Source organism: Arvicola amphibius, chromosome 14 (assembly GCF_903992535.2).
Source record: "Arvicola amphibius chromosome 14, mArvAmp1.2, whole genome shotgun sequence".
In the NCBI taxonomy this organism is placed as follows: Eukaryota; Metazoa; Chordata; class Mammalia; order Rodentia; family Cricetidae; genus Arvicola; species Arvicola amphibius.
Genome location: NC_052060.1, coordinates 24042196 through 24064897, shown reverse-complemented (window position 1 = coordinate 24064897; position 22702 = coordinate 24042196). Strand labels below are relative to the sequence as shown.

At 34.1% G+C, this 22702-nt stretch overlaps 1 protein-coding gene across 4 annotated transcripts in view; it reads right to left on the bottom strand.

The window, feature by feature from the left end:
• Window positions 1-22702, bottom strand: part of Col11a1 (collagen type XI alpha 1 chain) — a 169069-nt gene that overhangs the window by 91162 nt on the left and 55205 nt on the right. The window contains exons 6-20 of one of the 4 annotated variants that reach the window (XM_038311125.1): window positions 20006-20122; window positions 19350-19442; window positions 17279-17533; window positions 16437-16499; window positions 15165-15206; window positions 14432-14494; window positions 12931-13005; window positions 11821-11904; window positions 9619-9675; window positions 6518-6571; window positions 2182-2235; window positions 2017-2070; window positions 1801-1854; window positions 654-707; window positions 495-539 (exon numbers count right to left, since the gene is read on the bottom strand). In XM_038311125.1, the coding sequence (XP_038167053.1) occupies window positions 495-539; window positions 654-707; window positions 1801-1854; window positions 2017-2070; window positions 2182-2235; window positions 6518-6571; window positions 9619-9675; window positions 11821-11904; window positions 12931-13005; window positions 14432-14494; window positions 15165-15206; window positions 16437-16499; window positions 17279-17533; window positions 19350-19442; window positions 20006-20122 (1164 nt within the window). Of the gene's footprint in view, window positions 1-494; window positions 540-653; window positions 708-1800; window positions 1855-2016; window positions 2071-2181; window positions 2236-6517; window positions 6572-9618; window positions 9676-11820; window positions 11905-12930; window positions 13006-14431; window positions 14495-15164; window positions 15207-16436; window positions 16500-17278; window positions 17534-19349; window positions 19443-19629; window positions 19783-20005; window positions 20123-22702 lie in introns of all 4 variants that reach the window. The other 3 variants (XM_038311124.1, XM_038311126.1, XM_038311127.1) reach the window with 3 other exon arrangements.

The following is a 22702-nucleotide window of genomic DNA, read 5'->3' as shown; positions in this document are numbered from 1 at the left end:
AAGACAGCTGAGGTTAAGAAAGGTTTTATTTTGTTTTGTTTTCCTATCTGGCTTTGCATACATCTCTCCAATTAAGTTTCCTTATATTGACATTCACTGGAGAGGAGTCATAAAATCTTATATTTACATAAAATCTTATATTTAGTACATGATATCTTAGTATCTTGCTTCTGACAAGATTAATTTACCCACACACAAAAAAAAAATTCTGAAGTTATGGGTAGTTTTGAAGAATTATTTTTTATCTGCAATAAACACTAAGTAATAAGGTTTGTGACCCACAAGATGTTCTATTCCACATTTATTTTTATTGGCAAAGATTTTCTTTATAACAGAAGGGCAGCTTACACTTCACTTTTTAATATGAAAATTATTTGGCTAATTTGTGTAAAACGCTATGTTCACTCAGGTTAGTATTGCCCAAATAAGTAAAATCAACCACTGTTTCTCAAAGAAGAGACTGCTATTTAAAAATAAAGAAAACAGTTGCTTACAGCTTCACCTGGAAGACCCCTGGGCCCGATCTCACCGTCTTCTCCCTGTCATTCACAAGAGGAGAGGAATTCCTTTTAAAGCGGTATCGTTTCAGAAGGATATTGTCATTTGTGTTCTAACTGTAAACAGGGCTAAAAAAAAGTAAAATCTTAGTATACCCTCATTCCGTCGTCACCAGGAAGGCCTGGAGGACCTTGTGGGCCTCTTTCCCCCTAAGGAGTAAACATAAACAGGCTAAATGAGAAAGAAGGTTATTGTTTAAAATACACTCAATGGTCAAAACAACCAGGTGAAAATGGACAGTTGTTCAGGAAAATATACGTTGCCCTTACATTTCTTAGAGTAATGTCCAGATTGGTAAAATTTTAAACTAATCAGCTTTACAAGATAATAAGAGTAATTTAAAGTGAATGTAGGTAAAATAATTTCAGACAGTTATTGAAGTCATTCATTAAGAAAACTATTTGGTTTAATGATTGTCTTGAGAATGGGTGCACTTTGTTGTACATTTTTTTAATTTTTGGAATATTCCATATTAAATCAGCACAACTCACAAAGACTGAAAGGGATTTTGGATTTCTTTCACAAAGCACAATTATATGTACATTTTAGAATGTGTTAGGCATATGCCACTTATTTTGTTAGGAGACTATAAGATTAAGTTTTTTTTTTTTTACCCTGCAATTTACCTAAATATAGTCCTAGGTTTATTCTTCATTCTGGTGAAGAAACATGTAAATAACCAAACTTATATAAAGAAGAAGAAAAAAAAACTGTCTAACTTCCCATTTAAAAAAAAAAAAAAAACAAAAACGAAGAACATACTGAGTTGTTACTATTTAGCACACTGATTTCTTTAGCCTTACAGTTAATAGCTGTTGCACTGAAGGGTGCAAGTGTGCATCACAAAGAAATAGTTAGTTGCCAGGATGCCTGCAGGCATCCTCATCTGAGTTACTTCCACAGAAAAGATGTAAAGAATGTGGCAACGCTCAAGAAATAATATTCTCCAACTCTTATAGTAATGTGATCTTTATCATATCTGTAAACATAGAGATTCTGCTTCTATTTTTTGTACATAAAAATATTTGAATATTTTCACTACAAACAGTGAACAAAAACATTGGTATTGCCTACAAAGTTTTGTCTGCATTTTCTCAATATCCTTTAGATGTAAAAATTTACCAAATGGAGTCACCAGTGTTTGTGTTATTGTTTCTCCTGATTCCCAAAAGTACACCAGTACTACCTAAGCACCTAAGGTTCCTATCATACCTGGAATGAAAAGCAGTAACTCTATCTTACCCTATGACCTTTGTCACCTGGCAGACCCGGAAGTCCATCAAATCCTCGGTCTCCCTGTAAAATCGCAATCGTATTACCATCAGATTCTCATTCTGGAATAGGACTCTAACTTGAATGTCAAGTTCACTTCATATCAAGAAATCTTATATTAAACTGTGATACTACTAAGGATAAAGTAGCATACACGATCTGAATATGGAGTTATAAAGTCCTGACCTTAGACCCAGGTTCTCCTGGCATGCCTCGTCCACCATCCGCACCTGGACGGCCCTGGAAATGCCCAAAGCAAAGTTAAGCAACGGGAACCTACAAACAGTAAGTAGGAAGACTAACTGGTGGCTGACGTTACAACTCAAAATACAAAAGGAAAAATAGCCATACCCTCTTTCCAGGTTTTCCTGTTGGACCAGGTGGACCTTGGACACCTCGAGGGCCCTATAGGAAAACATTTACATCACATTGCAGAAATCTTGATCCAGAAAGTCAAAAGGGAGGGTTTTAGAAACAGATGTACCCTATGTTCTTCTGTAAATATTTAAGCACAATAAAATCTTTCCAGTTTAAAATTTTGACAAAGCAGGTCAGAAAAGCAATATTCTTAAGTGGTTTTCATATAAAAAGAACTATGTGACTGTATTGCATAATGTTTTATGTAGATGTGAATACATTCAAACAAAAACATAATGATATACTCTTAAGCCTTTATGATCAATTACTCATTTGCTTCTTAGGAGATGGTTCTCCATAGCAGTCACTGGGCTCCATCAGCACTGTATTTTGTTCTCTTTCCAAACCTTTTCCAGTCACCTTTCCTTTCGTTATTTAAATGTCTCCTCCTAGATGACTCAACTCTCAATCCACTGAACGCATGGGTTTAATCACCTCTGCAGCACAGTGAAATCTCCTATAACATATTATCTGTTAAAGTGTTCAACTAAATCTGCTTTAAGTATATCCTTGTGCAACTGTGCACAGTGCCTGGTGCATGACTCTTCAGCCATCCGCAAAGTCAGCGATGATTATTTTCTAACTAGAAATACGCACTTGCAAATCGAAGGCTAAAACTGTTTGTTCTGGAACTGTAAGGAGAAGACTGTTTAATAACTGGAAATCAAAGATTATAGGTTAAAGAAACCGTTGGAGAGGAGTCTATGATGAATCTTGCCAGGATGGGAGAAAATGTATACCAGCACAATTGCTGCTATATTTTGTTTCCTTAATTAACTAATTTTGTTTTATGAGTAGGTGACCAGGTGTATGTAAGTGGACCATGCATATTTATCAGTCTACAAATCTCTATCATGCATAGGCATGAGCTGCAATCCTCCACATGCATATGCATGAGTCTGTGGACTTCAGAAGAGGGCATCTGGGGCTTTAGAACTGGAGTTACAGGGGGTTGTTAGCAGCCATGTGGGTGCTGGCAACCAAACCTGGGATTTCTGAAAGTAATACGCTTAACTGCTGAGTCATCTCTCCAGCTGTGCAATATGGATAGTCTTTAATGAAAAGTATCACCTTTGATATCACCTAACTCATGAACTTCAAAACACAAGAGAGACTGTATGTCCTAAAACCCTTGTCATCACACACATTCAGACTCATAAATTCGGGAAAAAGATGTACACATATAGCTTTACAAACTTTATGAAACAATAAACTTCCAGGATTTCTATTTTAATACTTTCTTAAAAGGCTCCCAGTGAATCAGTCAGTGTTTTCCATCCTTTGCAAAGCAATGTTTTTGTTCATTTGGTTGGTTTCTGGTTTTGATTTTCTTTTGTTTATTGAGACAAGGTTACTCTGTGTAGACTTGGCTATTCTGGAATTCACTCAGAAGACAAGGCTTGTCTCAAAGTAAGAGATTAGGGGCAGTGGTGGTGCATGCCTATACAACAATGCTAATTAAGCATTCAAAGCAAGGCTACCATATTGTGAGCTAGTTAAATATTGTTACCAATTTTCTTTGGGCTATGTCCCAAAAAGTCATAGTGTCTACAAAATGGATTATTTCTCAACAAGAAAATAAATGTAGTATTGATGTACTCAAGTATGAACATGAGACCTTCTCCTGTATTAAAAGAGCTAATAATAGAAGATGATTATAAGGTATAATTTTATTTAATATCTTTTTTACAAAATTTCAGGATAAAGAATAGATCAGTGGTTGCCAGGTATCCATGGGTTAAACAAGGTGCTAAGTACAAAGGGCCAATATTAGGAAATTGCTTGGTGTCTTTTGGACATGATATAATGCACTCATGAATGAACTCGTAACCAATGTAGTTGCCTGCACACAATCAAGCATCCAACACGCTAGGATGGAGAGACCATCACTCTTAACTGAGGACTTTGTGGGAAAGTAGAGTCAGTTTTCTTCAAAAGTATAGCTCCTATTAGCTCAACCATGTTCCAGTGAATGACCCATGCCCGTGAGTATATGAACAGCCCAAACTGGAGTAAATGATTTGTTTAAAAAATAAGACAAAAGGCAGCCTACTGACTGGGAAAAGATCTTCACCAACCATGCAACAGACAAAGGTCTGATCTCCAAAATATATAAGGAACTCAAGAGACTAGACTTTAAAAGGCTAATTAACCCAATTAAAAAATGGGGCACTGAACTGAACAGAGAATTCTCAACAGAAGAAGTTCGAATGGCCAAAACACACTTAAGGGCATGCTCAACCTCCTTAGCAATCAGGGAAATGCAAATCAAAACAACGTTGAGATACCGTCTTACACCTGTCAGATTGGCTAAAATCAAAAACACCAATGATAGCCTTTGCTGGAGAGGATGTGGAGTAAGGGGTACACTCATCCATTGCTGGTGGGAATGCAAACTTGTGCAACTACTTTGGAATGCAGTGTGGAGGTTTCTCAGGAAATTTGGGATCAACCTACCCCAGGACCCAGCAATCCCACTGTTGGGAATTTACCCAAGAGGTGCCCAATTATATTACAAAAGCATTTGTTCAACTATGTTTATAGCAGCTTTATTTGTAATAGCCAGATCCTGGAAACAACCTAGATGCTCTTCAGTGGAAGAATGGATGAAGAAAGTGTGGAATATATACATATTAGAGTACTACTCGGCGGTAAAAAACAATGACATCTTGAATTTTGCATGCAAATGGAGGGAAATAGAAAACACCATCCTGAGTGAGGTAACCCAGGCCCAAAAAGATGAACATGGGATGTACTCACTCATAAGTGGTTTCTAGCCATAAATAAAGGACATCAAGCCTATAATTTGTAAAAAAATCCTAGAGAAGCTATATAAGAAGGTGAATCCAAAGAAAAACATATAGTTATCCTCCTGTATATTGGAAGTAGACAAGATTGCCGGACAAAAAATGGGAACTTGGGGGTGGGGTGGGATGGGGGAATGGGGGGATGGGGAGAGAAAAGTGTGAAGTGGAGGATGGGAAGAGCTTGGGGGAATAGGATGGTTGGGATATAGGAAGGGTGGATATGAGAACAAGGAATTATATATCTTAATTAAGGGAGCCATTCTAGGGTTGGCAGAGACTTGACTCTAGAAGGGTTCCCAGGTGTCCAGGAAGATGCCCCCAGCTAGTTCCTTGGGCAGCTGAGGAGAGGGTGCCAGAAATGTCCAGATCCTATTGCCATACTCATGAATATCTTGCATATCACCATAGAACCTTCACCTGGCATTGGATGGAGAAAATGACAGAGCCCCACATAGGAGCACTGGACTGAGCTCCCAAGGTCCTGATGAGGAGCAAAAGGAGGGAGATCATGAGCAAGGAAGTCAGGACCGTGAGGAGTGCGTTTACCCATTGAGACGGTGGGACAGATCTAACGGGAGACCACCAAGTCCAGTTGGAATGGGACTGATGGAACAGGGAACCAAACCGGACTCTCTGAATGTGGCTGATGGTGGAGGAGGACTGAGAAACCAAGGACAACGGCGATGAGCATGAACTCTACAGCATGGACGGGCTCACTGTGAGCCTTGTCAGTTTGGTTGCTCACCTTCCTGGTCTTAGGGGGAGCTGGGAGGACCTTGGACTTAACATAGTGAAGGGAACCCTGATGCCTCTTTGGCTTGGAGAGGGGTGGAGTGGGGGTATGGGTGGAAGGGAGGGGAGGGAAGGGGGAGGAGGAGGGAAGGAGATGGAAATTTTTAATAAAAAAATGAGAAATAAAATAAAAAAATAAAAACCAACCAACCAACCAAACAAACAAACAAATAAATAAATAAGTGAACCAAGTTGGGGAGGTAGGAGGGTCGGGCTGGGCATGGCTCATAACAGGAAGAGGAGCTGGGAGTAAATATGACTGAACTACCTCACTTGATATTCTTTCTTTCTTTCTTTTTAAATTTTGCATACTAGCCACAGTTAGGCAGCCTTCATGCGACAACATTCTAAGTTTACTCTCTGCAGAAGCACAGGCTCCAGGAAGAAGGAGAGTACCTTGTGAAACAGTTGCAATTGTCTCTCTATCCAATAGCCTCCTGTAAACGCCGTCTGTTTACAAACCTGCTAGGTCCACAATTTACATGTTGTTTAAGTAGAAAACTAATAGAAAGCCAACAGGCTACTTGGAATACAGTCAATAAAAACCATGTTTTGGGGCTGAAAGGTAACATAAATGCATTCTTTACTCTTAGCATTTCAACTGTCTTACTACATCAATATAGATGATTTTTTAAAAAAGCAAGGGAAGAAAGCAAATTATTGTTTCTTACCTGAGGACCAGGATCCCCGCTCTCACCTTTGGCTCCAGCTGAACCAGGACCCCCCTAATGAGAAAAGTAAAACAGAAAACCACTGATTTATGTCCGCTAAATTCTTTAATTCACTACTTTCACTCAAAATAAATGAACATGTTTTGTTAGTCAGTTTGAGCTTACTAATGCAGTGAAGCTGTTCATGTCCTGCGCTAGTGTGTCTCTCTATGGCATATCAAGCACATGCCGTTTAAACTGCATATAAAGCACCATATTCCATTCACAGATAAACAGATGCCTAATTTTAAGTCACACTGATATTTTCTTTAAGGTTTTTACCTTAACAAACATTGCCTGATAAACAAGGTATGAGTAAGCAGCAAACCGCAAAGTAGTATTATGGCAGTAATTTGTTCACGGAGTCAGGCGAGCTCTGAGTTCATTCACACAGTAAGGATTTTGAAAAATTGACTCTTTTATAGACATATATTTCTCAGGTCTTATATTTAACAGTAATAAACTACTTCAAAAATGCTATTGTTATCATTATAAGTATTGTGAAATGATGTCGATGCATTTTCCTCATATCATTTTGAATTTTCCCCATAAAAACAAACCATTATAACAAATAATGTTTACAAATGTTCAAATAATTTAAAATGGTACAATAAAGGCCTGGTAGACTAACTGGAAAGGGGAAATTAATTGCTTTATAAAGAAGTTGTGTAATTTAAGAATATATACTAGGTTATGCATACTATCTAAAGCTTTAGAATTTTAAAAATTAATATGGCTGTCATAGCTTACTTAATGTATTCACAAGTATTCTGATTTATTGAAATCATTATCAATCTATTAAACTGAGTTACATCAAAATAAAAGAAACAGTGAAAATTTGCTAAACTGAAAAGCAACTTTCGAGAACCCCTTAGTGGTTTTGGAGCAAAGTAACTCCTATATGTCTCAAAGGAAAGCTAAGATGTTAAGTCGAACATATTTTTAATTTTTTTTTAATTTATAAAGATTACTTCAAAGTTTCTAATAAAGAACTCTTGCAACTTATTTCCTGTAAAATGATGATTCTGCATTAAATTATATTATCAACCATTAATCCGAATAGAATTATAAATTGATCAGTTTATTCTTAATTAGTTGACTGTATATATGCGTAAATTTCTCAAAAGATTGTAGTTACATTCTCCTACCCTTAACCAAAATTATCACTTAAATAATGGGAAAGAACATGAACAAGGATATCCTTTCTACTGTCCTTTCTATCTCAAAATGTGGTAAAATGTTACATTTTCCCAATGAGTTTGTACATTTGTATCACTAACATGCAAATGAAATTCATTTCCTCTTAAGTGACTCACTAAATTTTTTATTTCTGTGTTTTGAAAAGCAGAACAGTAAGAATAAGTGATGAACATTTGATAATCTTCCATATGTATATAATTGAAATTCTCTTGAATATATAATCTGAACATTTCACAGAGGAGTATATACCAAAAATTATGTAGCATGTAAATTTAAAGTTAAAGGAATTATAAGTTCATGAAAACTATAACACCCTCACTTTTATTTTGATATATTGATGTTTTTATTAGTTTATTTAGTCTTTAAGTACAGAGATTGAACACAGGGCCTCATACATGCTGGACAAGCAGTAGCTCTGATCAATATCTCCAGCTCTTGCTAATGCTTTTGTAGTATTTACTTTACTTTTCTTTGATCGCCTTGCATGTGTCTGTGTGAGCATATGCACTCATGTAATCAGGTACTCCAGGAGGTCAGAAGTAATAGCTGGATACCCTGGAACTTGAGCTATTGATCAAACCCAATGTGCTCTGGGAACAAGACCAAGAAATGTTGGAAGAATAGCAAATACACTTAGCCACTGAGCCATCTTTCCAGGCTCCCTAACGCTTTCATTTTGAGACAGAATCTTCTTGCATAGCTGAACTGGTCTCATCTTGTTCTATAACCCCAGGAAATAATGAGCATCCAATCTACTTAACATGGCCTCTTTAATACCTGGGGTTGCAGATTTTAATTGGAATGGATTGAAACAAGGGTATGCATAAAATTTATGAATAAAACTAGCTGCCATATGACTATTCTCAATGAATATTACAATTCAATTGTAATTAGAAGAATATATACTGAGTATGCTATGCTATCAATTTTTCTGAGTGAATTTCTGGCTTCTTTATCAAAACTCAGAAGTCCATAGATATGTGGATTTATATCTGGGTCTTTAATTCGATTCCATTAATCAATCTGTCTATTTTGATGGCCATTTTTGCTTATTAATCCTACTAATCTCTGAATATGGGACATCTGCCTATCTTCTTTTGTCTTCTTACTGTGAGAGATAATGTTTCCCTTATTTCTTTCTCAGTCCATTTTTCATTTGTATATAAGAGGGCTACTACTATTTTGTGTGAGTTTAATTTTCAATCCAGTTATGCTGATGAAAGTTTTTGCCACTTGTCAGAGTTTTCTGATGGAGTTTTTAGTGTCACTTATATATACTACCTTACCATCTGCAAAAAGAAAAAAAAAAAGATACTTTGATTTTGTTCTTTCCAACTGGGGAAAGAGGAGGAATACAGAGAAAATATATCTAAATTTAAACAGTGTCTTAAATAATGAAAATAAAAGGAAAAGAAAAATCTGGGAGGAGTTGAGGAAGAGACACTATAATCAAATATATTGTATAAAAATTTATTTTCAATTAAAATGAACTATTAAAAATGTGCAATATTTATCAAAGATTTCAAATTCACCTTAGTGAAAACTCTAATATATAATTAACTTCCAAGAATTTAATGTAAAATTGCATTTTAATAATTAAGTAGAATGAAAATAAATTATAAATATGGTTTGATTAACAGATATGTGACTTTACTATATATTTTATTCTCTCTAATTTGATGAGAGTTTTCATAAAACCTTCTGATTAGAATTATTAAAACTTAAACTCAGAACTCTTTAAAAAGGAATCACGATCAGTCATGTATAATAGGTTTGCTAGCCTGAATATGAAGAGGATCCGGAAGATGATGTGGGAAGTCATATTAGTAGGAAATTTCTAACATATATTTTATGTAACCTACCACAGGACCTGGTCTTCCAGTTAGACCCATGGGGCCAGGTGGGCCTCTCAGAGCAATCTAGAAGATAAAGCACACCAAGTTCAGAGACACTTGCTTAGTATATATGGTAAGACAAGAGTCATTTAGATATGATTTCCTTATGTAGCACATAACTAACGCAGATAGAATAGCTACATAAGAAGAAAAGTATAGTCAATGGTGAAATGCAAGGGGATAGAACATCCTGTGTGATTATCAGCCACATTTCAAATTGTCATACAGTTTTATATACTCTACTGACAAATTTTAATTATTTAAAATAAAATAGGTTTCATAAAAAATAAGAAAGTGTCTAATAATTTTCCACTGTGAAACACACTCCAAAAATAAGAGCATTCTTCATCTTTGTTGTGCAGACATAATCATGAGGTCAACAATTAGTGGTATTTTGTTAAATTTTTCTAGTAGAGCTTTAGGAAAAGTCAGGATGATTAAAGTGAGGCAGTAAAATGCATAATTAGACAGGAATTTTTATGACAAGAAATATTTTTAGTTAACCTTAAACAGTACTAAGTAATGCATTTATGTGTAATATATAGACATAATAGACTGATGGGATGCATTTTTAGACTTGATAACAGAAATGTTAAATTAGGATACTTGAAAAGCTGAAACACAGATCAAAAAGAAAAAATACTTGATAGATGTTAAATTAGATTTTGTACTAACTGTAAAGACATCATTATACCATAGTGATGGTATTAGTGATCATAACTGAATCATTCAAAACTGTAAAGACATCATTATACCATAGTGATGGTATTAGTGATCATAACTGAATCATTCAATCCTCATTTGAGGAATGTCTTTTCGCAGTAGAAGGTGATTAACATAGAGACACACAACTTGACAGTGTGCAGAGAACGAGGGATTGAAGAGTGGTCAGCCGTAAACGAGACATCTATAGCACACCTCTCCTCATTCAGACACCAAGACAGAAGAGGCAGCAATATAGTATGAGACAGAAAAAGTGGATGAATACAATGACGCCGTGATTTCTGGGTACAACAGGACAGTTGCACATATGAACTGAGAGCCAATATGACAGTGTGCTAAAAACCTGCACAAAATCAAGCCATACAAAACCAAAGAATGGACTAGGGAGTTAACTGACAGCTTTCTTCAAGAAAGTGACCCAACTGAGTGACCCATGCTCAGGGAAATGGGCTGATAGGTATCATACTGTCAACACTAAATGAACTTAGCGGGTTTACAAAATGAACACCCGAAAATACATAGAAGACAGTGATGGTACAGCTAGTGGAGAAATTGGAAGGGAGGGAATTGGGGGTTCAGGCAATTACGCCTTAGTGAAATGACCAATCAGTAAAAAGAAGAAAAAGAGGACTAAACAAACGTTGCAACCTCAATGTGTTTTTAACTTCAAATAATTGCCTTAAGTTTTCAACACAGTGCAATTTCTAAGACAATATAGAAATATTCAGTTATTGTTAATATTTTTAGAGACATAGTATATCTTTAATTTGCAAATATTCTCAATTCAATATCACATAATCAAATAATAATTTGAGATGAATAATAGTCTTAAAGACATAAATAAATAATGAAAATTAATTAATACTTTCACTTAAATATTCAGCATTTTACACATATGTGTACTATGAAGGTGAATAAAAATTATCTTAGACATGATTCAGTTAAGTTACCATATCCATAATAATCCTAAATCCTATACTTACTTTCTTCCTTGATAATAACCAGAAGAATATCAACAAAAGCATAAAATGACTTCTGATTCTTTCCTTGTTTATTTACCAAATTTTCATATGTACAACCTACTAGCCATAAAGCTAAGCAAAAATGAAAATAATTATCTGTTTTATCAATATACTTCTTTCATACTGTGTTCTCAGAGTTATTGCCATAATCATTGGCTCCGATATTAGCAGAAAAAAATCAGGATGTTAAAGAGAAGGAACATAGATCTTGATCTCTTAATATCTGTTTAAAACAAGAATACTGTCAGGATTACATGTGGTCATTTATGTAATATTAAACTAGTAAGTATCGCTACTGTAAAGATTAATATACTTTTAGTATTTTTTCATTTAAATCCATGTGATCTTCAGAAACACTTTTCCACGGACCTAAAACCCTCTCTGATACAGAATAAATCATGTGATCACATCTTCATCATCTCACCCGAGCCTGCTGAAGAATCGCCTGAGCTTGAGCTTCCTGTGCAGAGACGACTGGTCCTTTGGAGCTGTCGCCCCCATAGCGGAACTAGGAGAAGATAATGCAAGCTCAAAATTAGCCTTTGACAAACTTATTGAATTAGGCTCTTTAACCATTAGACTAAAAGTTAATTAAAAGGTTGATATTTATAAAAGTTCAAAGGCACTTCATAATGATATATATATATATATATACACACACACATACATACAAACTTACAAACACACACAAGTGTGTGTAAGAGAGTGCAATTCTTCCTTCTTCTAACTGATACACAGCTCTGTATAACACATTTTGGCATTTTCAAAGAACTATAAATCACTTGCCAATTTCAAATATTATATTTTTGATATTTTTTAAAATGTCATTCCTTATTTAATCAACGGAAATGCTACCCATTCTATCAATGCATCCATAGGATTTCCAAGTATATTCGATTCAGTAAAATTTAGAGCTGTATTTCTGTTTGGGTGACCAAAACTTTTAAAATCTTCAAGAAGACAAAGGAAATATAAGTGTCTTTCTCATCTACCCATAATCAGACATTATTAAAACTATTATTATTCCATTAAATTTTTGAGTTCTGTCTTAATTTTTAACTTGGTATGTTGTTTGAGTCAATTTTAAACTCCACATAATTATTTTTTTGAATTTTATTATACTAAACCTGTATTTTACAAGAGACTCAATATTAGAATAAAATAACTTTTGAGTAATGATGACACTAAAACTTTCTTTAAAAAGCTTCAATGGAAGTCAATACTAGGGAAAACATACATTAATGCATTAAATAACCTATTGTTAATCCATAATCCAGGATTGACCATATGTTAGAAAGATTATGCAAATTTTACCAAATGAAGAATTATCAGAGATTAAAACTGGTTTAGTGTAGAGATAGTTATTTATTTACCAGAGTTCTAGTCATTAAAATGTTTCTACTTTCAAGGGCTCTTGAATTCCTGTATGCCAACCTTATAGAAATGTTTCTACTCAGTTATTCAATTACAGTATTTTTGGTTACATAATTAGAAGATATCAAATTATCTTAATAAAACACTTTCTAAAACGTACTGGTAACATCAGCATGGTTCCAGGTGGTCCAGGTAGACCATCAGCCCCTGGTAAGCCAGGACGTCCTGGAGGGCCCTAATAAGGAAACAAAGAAAAGCAGGCGATTAGTGCAATACATTATGGCCAGAATCTGAAATTGCTGAGGATGCACCATCCATTCTGAATCTATTAATCTCCTTTATGTACACACATATACACAGTATTGTATCATATTGCACTACTTGCAAAGAACTCAAATAAGGCATGGTTACTAATGAACAATCAAACTAAAATGCAAATTATGTTCAAAGTTGGTTTACATCTTAAAGCTGCATAAGAAGCCTTCCTATATATTCTGGAAGGGTATCAGTGTCATGAAAAGGTGATAGTTTAGGCTCCTACAGTTGAAAACAGAATTAAATAGACAAAATTTGAATAAGTATTATTTAATAGACACAGGCAATATCTATTTAATATATAAATATTAAATGTTGCCTATGTTTATATTCTAGATATATTAATTTTCCTCTTTATAATAGTTAATTTATTAGTATAATCATTAAGTGTAACATAACATTAACATTATGTTTGGTCATTAATAACTTAAAATTGTGTTTTCAGTAAAAGGAAACTTACTTTTACAGAGTCAAATCTTATTTAGTAAAAGAAGGATCAAATTATAAAAATTAATAACTAGATTAAAGGATGCAATTCAAACTCTCAATTAAAGTGATTTGGAAAATAAATAGCATATTGAGGGCTGTGCAAACTACGTCATTGGGTAAAGTGCTTGCCAAGCAAACATGAGGATTTGAGTTCAAATATCCAGCTCCCACACAAATGCCTGACTAACATGTCAGGTACTGGCCTGTAATTCTAGAACACTGGAAGTGGCAGACAGAAACAATATCTCAGCCAAGCTGGCTAGCGAGCTCTGAATCTGAGAAATCTAGAGAAACTAGTTCAAAATATAAGATGGAGGAGACTGGAAACCACTTACCATCAACATCTTCCTGTTGTACACACTCACTGACACACATGTTCATGCACACACACAGCACAAACATGCGCATGTACCCACAAACATGTGAAGACAGATACATGAGTGCACACATTGCTCACCTACACATTAAATAAATAAGCAAACAAGCATTTTCATCAAGCTAAATATCTGAAATCACACAGAGGAGGTTTAAAATAATGGATATCTACAGGAAGATCAAGAACAAACGTCTTGAAGTCAAATTTGGAAAACCAAGTCTACTCTAACTGTTCGTGTCGTAAGGGAGTTGCCAATAAAACTGGCTTGCTAATGATATTGCATAAATTCTGAATGAATTCTATAGAAATTCTTTATGCCACTTAAACATGTGTGAAAAGTTAAATAAAATACTGCACAACACCAAATTTGCAGAATTCTTACCCCTTCTCCCCAAGAGAAGAAAGGCAACATGTTAAGCTGAAGGATAAATTAAAGTCTACATGCTGCACAGTAGTAACGTGACATCCCTTCTTCACTTACCCTATCACCAGGGTCACCGGGGGGCCCAGAAGGGCCTTGTTGACCTGGAGGACCCATTAGACCCTGCAGAGAAACACAGGTTCAGCAGCCACTTCTTGACTTATTAGTATGCAAGCAAAGGAACTCCCCTATAAATCAAAGGGTGCTCCATTTGTATTTTATAAATATACATTTGACTCCCAAACAACTGCCCTACTTGGTTTCTTGTAAAAGCGTGACATAAGGAAACAGCTCTGTAGCCAGCACAACTGCTCCTCTATGAGGCTGTGCTCAGGGTGGAGGCAGAAGCCAAGCGAAACAGGAAGGGAGAATGAAAGTTGCTGTTGTGGAAGCTGGTCCCCAGCTCCGCCTGAAGAAATGGCTGTTCATAAGACTAGACCTCAAAAATGTGGCTAGGAAGCTGAACAAAAAAAGCATTTAGCTTGTCAACATTTCAACATATTTTTTTGCCATCAATTAAAAGCAACAATGTCATATATTTATTTCACAAAAATTTCACATCTCACACAGGCACATGTACATGTGCACAAATATAATGCATAAAGAAAGAAAAAATTCAAAATGTATTTTCATTTTTAGAGACAAATGAAAAACAGGTCAAGTCTACCAAATCCTAAACTTGACAGTTTTCCTCTATAAATCAAAGCAGTCTAAAATATAAACAATTCAACTATATGACTGAAATGTTACATTCAGTAATTTTGAAAATGAAGATTACAAGTCATTTACATACCGCTGGTCCTGCTGGCCCAGGTGGTCCTTCAACAAGCATTCCCTACAATGAAAAATCATCACATAACTCTTAGCCTTTCCACTGACCGTATGAGCACACTAGACGTTATGATTTTTAAAGCAAATTCTAAATTCATATTATACAAATGACTTAAAATATTTTGTATGGAAAATATGAAATTATTTTAAATGCTAGAAGACATAATTCTTACAATCAGAGAACCTACTACATAATTGAAAGTAAGGTAAATATTGAGACAATTAGCATTAGGGAGGAGGAAGGATGTATTAGAGACAGGGAAAACGTGCGTCTGTGGAGAGTGAAGCAGGGATGTCTGACCAAGCTCTTCCCTAGCACTTAGATAATTTCTAACAAAACAAAATAAAACAAACAAACAAGAAAAATCAATGAAACAGGATCTCAATAAGTATTTGCTATGTTAATGAATGAATCAATGTATGAATCAATGAAAGGAGTTTAATTCCAGAAAACTGTATTTCTCTGTGTTTAAAGAAAGAATAACAAGTGAACAGTTAAGCATACAAGTCCCATTTTTTTATGCATTGCTTTTCCCAAGTTGCTGGTCAAGGAAAATTGTGGATATTAAAATTGCTTCTAGAAACAATATCTTGAGAGCTCATAGAGTTAATACAAATAAAAAGAGCAATAATTTGAGTTAATAAACACATGACTGCACATAATCATGCAAATAAACATAATGAAGTTTTAGAGAATATTCTCATCTTGTAATTTCACACAAGAACATAATACATGCTGACCACACTTGCTGGTCCCCTCCTTAGCATTCCAGTCCATCTGCCTCTCCACAAATCTCTCCCCCCAAGTCCACTTCTATTCAGTTTGTTTATTATTAATGTATTTGGATCGACAGTAAATTTCTAATAAAGTAATTATATAAAATCATACAGTAAAATCATACTAAGAAATCACACATGAAAGAGCTAAAGTCATATTTCAACCAACAAACATCTGAAACTAGATGAAAAGATACGTAAATTCAGAATTCAAAATAAGAGAATTGAACCAGAAAAATGTCAGCTACTTTCAAAATCCAATACTCCGTAAATGTATATATTTTATATTGTTACTGAAAATTTTCAGTCCAGAAAATTGCCCATTCATCTATTTGTGTTAAATTAGAAATATTATAATTATCATTGAAAATACATGGGCATTACAGAATGACTTTTGGTGCTGGTAGTTCATAAATTAAACAATTTAGCAATTTGTGAACATATTAAACACACTTACAGGTTCAACCACAGCTGGTTCCCCCTTCTGCCCTTTCTCTCCATATGCACCATGGCCATTTATCTAGTAAGTGAAAAATAAAAACAATGCTCAAAATACCTTTCAATAAATGAAGGAAGTTTTCAATTTTTAACAAAAACTAATTTAACCATCTAGCAACACTTTCAGCACTGGAATCAACAGAAGTCTCTGTTTTGTTTTGTATAAAGGATCACAAGAGTCTATAGTGGATTTGATTTTCTTGTTTGCTTTGAAAGTATCATCTTTACACCATACGTTTCATGTAATTTTAATACATACTTGGCATGTGTAGAAAGCCACAACTTTAATAAAGTCCTCAAACAGAAAAAAAACCCTTTAAAATGTAATCATTTCACAAAAGAAACATTAAAGATATCAATACTGCCAAATCCACATGAACACTGAGTATGAGCAAATCATTACTTCTTTAAGTTTGTGTTACAGAAACTTAAATACATTTGTATCCTAAAAAATACTCTTAGACATTAGAAAACTCAGCAAATCAAATGTAGAAAGTAATCTACATTAAAAAATTAGAGCTAGTATTCAGAAAAATAATGACAAAATTATATAAATGTATCAATGATGAGAAATTTGATTTGAGGTACAATTCTGTTTGCAGTATTTTAAAATGAAGACTGCAGTGCCCCCAAGGCACAACAGCTGTCAACTCCCACTCTAGAAGAAACTATCGTGGCTATGATGCCATGGTCAGTATCCACAACTGACATAAGAACTCAACTAAACCTGAAAATACATCAGAATGAACACAGAGACATTCCCAAGACACAGACAGGGCACAGAGCCTCATGCTGACTTACACTTGTTTCTGTAAAATCAGTTTCTGCTGGGACACCTGGGCCAAATTCTTCATTAGGGGAGGTTGTTGTCCTTTCTTCATATTCCTTGTATTCATAAAAATCATATTCGCCTAAATCTCCATCTACCGGCAGATCAGAGTCTCTGCCGTCTATTCCTTTGTTTCCATATAGGACATCCTCAGACATGTTTCTCTGGACATCATAATCCTCTCCAGTTAGATACTCTTCAGTAAAACCTTCTTCAACTGGATTTGGCTATTCATTTAAGTTGCAAGGAATTGGAGAACATGAAGTTTACTGTTAGCAAAGCAAGGCAAGCATCTGTAACTACAGCTTAACGGCATGTGGCGTTAAGAGAGCTGACTACTCAAGCAAGACCAGAGCCTGGGAAGAGTTCGTTGAGTACCGCTGAAAGAAATATACTTGTACATACACTGATATGTACAAAGAAATATTGCTTTCAAAGCACCTTCCCCCAACCGACTGCAAACATTCACATGGAGTCAGCATGTGTGTTTACTCTCACTTAAGAATACATGTTCCTTAGTGAGATCACTTTATAGCGTAAGATCTGAACAAATAAATCAAACATAAAGCTAAATATTTGCTTAATTTTCACATCTTATTGGAAAATATAGTAAAGTATATCTTTGTTACAAAGATACATCTTGTAATTTGATACTCAATCCTGTTAGTTAAACATTAGTACTAATATCAGGAAACTATTCTTACATTACCTATTCAGTGCTGTGCACTTAAGAAAGTGCCATTATTATCATGCTTTATGATTGTAATCAAGTTCAAATTAAATAAGAAACATTTAAAAATTTGTTCTCAATGACAAACTGAATATAGATAGTAGAGTAATATATGCTAAATAAGTAGCATTATAGAAAATTATGTGAATGAAAATACATGTAAATTCATTACTGTAATATTACTGTGTTAGGTGTAAAAAAAGTCCAAGATCATAAAATAGTACTCTAATATGGAACACATACTTCTGCAAAGAAGTTTCATCTCCCCTATAATAAAATCATGTTCTTAGCACTCAAGTAGAAGACCCGGAATGAATTTAGATAAGAAAGTCAACATTTTGAGCTGTTGTAACATCTCATAAGACAACTAAGACAAGGTAAATTTAAAATCTATTCACACCCTAAATACTTACAACTCTAAAGAATGTTTTTGTATTTTTTTTTTTTTTTTTGGTTTTTCGAGACAGGGTTTCTCTGCAGCTTTTTTTTAGAGCCTGTCCTGGAACTAGCTCTTGTAGACCAGGCTGGCCTCGAACTCACAGAGATCCGCCTGCCTCTGCCTCCCGAGTGCTGGGATAAAGATATTTCATTGGAAAAATGTAAGTTTAAAATAATTAAATTGCTTACCCTTACCTAATGCTCATTTACTGAATAATAATACAAATAATGGGAGGAAAATATTTAATGGTATTAAACTGAATTTTTATTGATTGTTATTTTATGATCAATATATATATATATATATATATTATAAAATTTAAGAAACTTAATCAGACCTACCTATCTTGGAATACTTTCAGGAAAAACAATCAAATGCATAAATAATATTATTTTAATCATAATTAACTTTAAAATTGTAAAGATATTTTTAAAATTTAAACAGTTATTAAAATCTAAAACCCTTGCTGTCATGAGAATGAACAGTGACTGTTCCCATGCAATAACAAGCTAATTGTATCAGTTGTTGATACAATTCTCACATCAGAGGATTCTTCTCTTGGAAGGATCATGCTGTGAATATTCTTCGTAAAATGTTACAGAAGCTTGCTCAGCTGTAAGAGCAATAAAGAAAACGATAGCAGCCAATTCACTTCGGTGATTATGGAATTTGCATGAAGCAAAGTGTCATGCAAATCCTGAAGTGACATCAACTGTAAATGCAGAATGCTTTGTAATTATGAACTAATGACTCTGTTTCTCTAAGAATGACAACTCAAAGTTCTCAGTGACTGAGATGCTTCTCCAAGAAAATCCATCAAAACATTACATATTTTGAAAGCCACAGGGTGATTATTGCTGCCTAACTGGATTACCTCATTAGATCCTGAGAAGCGCCTAGGAGACTCTGTCTGGTAAGTTTCCATTGTTCCATAATTGTAGTCTTGAAAATCATCCACAATATTTGCCTGATGATAAATTCAGAAGAAAAAGAGTTAGGAAATTTGCAAATTAACCTTAAGTACGTGAAAATCACAAATTAATGGAATTAGAGTGTTAGCCAAATGGGAATTGGTCTAATTGGGTTAAGACTAAGACTCATCAGAGATCTTCCATCTCATCTAGGAGAGATCTTGATTGCTCTTTTCTGACTACCTGGACCCCTAGTTTGGCACTGGCTGTTGCTGGGTAACGCTTCTTCTTCTTGGATGCATATTTTTCAGATTTGGGGGATGTGAACTTTTTAGACTTTTTCTTTGAGCTAGTGGTCAAAGTCCTCCTCTTCTTTGTGTAATTGGATTTCTTTTTCTGTAAAATGTCATGGAAGACGGAATGGAAAACAAGGAATGAGAAAGAAAACAAAGACCATGGACGAAAGGGAGGAAATGCAGATGTAAAAATGGTCAGCAATCCTCAGGGCAGCTTCTGTTGAGTCAAATCCATGATTAATTCACAGAAGTCCAAGACAGGTATGGGGTGCATCTGAGCAATGACAGACTGGGCATCACATACAACAGACAGTTGGCTTTACCTCTGTTTGGGCTACTGTTTCTTCAGTGACAGTGGGTGTCTCTGTTATAATCTCAGTCTCTTTATAATCTGATTCCCCATACTCATAGTCATACTCGATTATATCCTCGGGAGCATACTATGTCACAAAGGAAAAAATATTGGGCAATTTGGTTAGTTGCAAGTAATATTATTAACAGAGTGGAGATCATCTGCTTAACCTTTACTCAAAGTAAATGTTAAGAGAGATCTGGGATTAAACACGCATATTATTCTATTGTACATAGAATCTAATAACATCAGTGTTATCAAGCAAGCTTTTTAAGAACAGAACAAGTGGTTAGGGCTGTGAAAAAAAACAAAAGTTTTGAATATTGATTCAAACTTTTATTAAACATTAAATATAAATTCAAAGATAAGATTTATTGTTATGGACATGGTTGTTAAATGTCTGGTCTAATTTTGATTCATAAAAATCTGCTGTGAAATATCTCCCTATAAAAATAGTAATTTTTTTGGGTCTGCAGCTAAGTGGACAAGCACTGAGCAGGCACTGGCTTCAAACACAAAGCATGGTGAAGATAAAACTAAAAAAGACAGTGTTTCAATAAGTATGCTTTCTCAATAAATAATATGGTGAAAAGTAAAAACATAAGAACAGTCTCATGAAAATATGAGATGTTCACATCTACCATGGGAAACTGGAAAATATACGTGAAATATATATGACTGTATTTGGAAAATATAGACTTAAAATTTGTTCCCAATTCTCTCATTTTCTTTAAACAAGTGGTTCTCCACTTTCCTAATGCTGTGACCCTTTAATACAGTTCTTCATGTTGTGGAGACCCCCAACGATAAAATTATCTCATTGATATTTCATAACTGTAATTTTGCTACTTCTATGAGTCATAATGTAAATATCAGTGATAGCCAATGGTCTTAGGCATTGTGAAAGGGTCATTTTACCTCTACTTGCTTGTTGCTCTAAGCTAAAATCTAAATGAACATGAGAACTACTCAGGTATTACATTTTCAAAGATAGGTATACCTCAATTAACAAATCATTTCCATTATTGTTACTATTTTTTGCTGGATTTAGTGGCCAATGTTTACAAATCCTAAAATATTTATATAAATTCACAACATTGTACCTTAGATATTTCTGTAATAAAAATTTAATTGGGACCAAGTATATTTCCCAATATCAACCATAACCTATTTATGGGATGAGGAGGAGGACAGTGTATTCATCTACAAAGCTATCTTTATGAAAATTTTAACTTTTGTTTTTAATCAAAATAATATATATGTATATATGTTAACATATAATATATATGTAATAATATATATGTATATATGTATGTAGATATGTATAGTGTATAAAAATTAAGAACTAAACTCAGTACCTAAATCCCCAAATATACACCTACATAAGTAGGAATAACTGCTACATAATTCTCCAGATGATTTAATTGATAAAATTCTATTTGTTCCCCTGCTAGCATCTCTGGGCATCAAAGGAACACTTTCTAATCTGCCAGGAAAGTTACTAGTGACTCTAAACCTTTTGGGAAATTGTGATCCCGGTATGTACCTCTGCTAAGCTCCTGTTGATATACAATGAAAATGAGTGCAGTTTCACAAGACAGTTTATGAGGCATATTTAAACTGTGCAAGCCTGCACACCTGGTATTTAGTGGCTTTCACTCAAACTGTGTGAATGTTTCTAGATGTTGTAACCAAAGGCAATAAAGAAATATGTGCACAAAAATACCTTTATTTTCTTATGAATGCCAAAATTCCAATATGATAAAAATTAAGAGATTACTTAGAATGTGTATAGAAAACACACTAAAATACCTTTTGTACCTGTATGAGTTAAATAAAATATCTACAACTACTAGAAAAGTTTCAATCTCTCTCCATATATATATATATATATATATATATATGCATACATATATATGTATGTGTATGTGTATTTCCATATATATGTGTATATGGAAAATCTATGCATATATAGAAAATATATGCATATATATGGAAAGTTTATAAAGCATATACATAGAACATACTTATATATAGAATATATGTATCTAAATATATACAGAGATCTATATATAAACAACAGAAGTATATATATTATATGCATAAATATATGTTATATATTATATGCAGATATCACATATGTATATCCTTTCTATACATACAGAGACTTTCCATATATGTGTATCTTTATGCATATATGTATATGCACACACATACACAGACACACACAAACACAAGAGAGAGAGAGAGAGACTCCTCTTGACAAATCTGGCCTCAAACTTGCTGTGTACCTAAATACGGCATTGAGCTCTTGATATTCAAGAGCTCCACTATGCAATTTCTTGGTTGCAGGTATGGAACCACCATGTCATACATTTATGTAAGTAGTAAGTAAGAACAATGAACCAAAGAATAATGCTTCTGTAGCTACCATCACTCATGTGGAAATATAAAATATTGAGTATACACATGACTGGCTTAAAATACAATATAAAAACCAAGAAATATTTGCAGGTCATTTTTTGTTTACAGTTTTAAATGTAATTAAATTATACAATAAAAACTAAATAATACAATAAAAATACAACAAAATATAAATTATACAATAAAAATAAAAGAACTTTCAGTAAAACAGTGAAAAGTTAGTTTTAAGTGGGATTAATAAAAG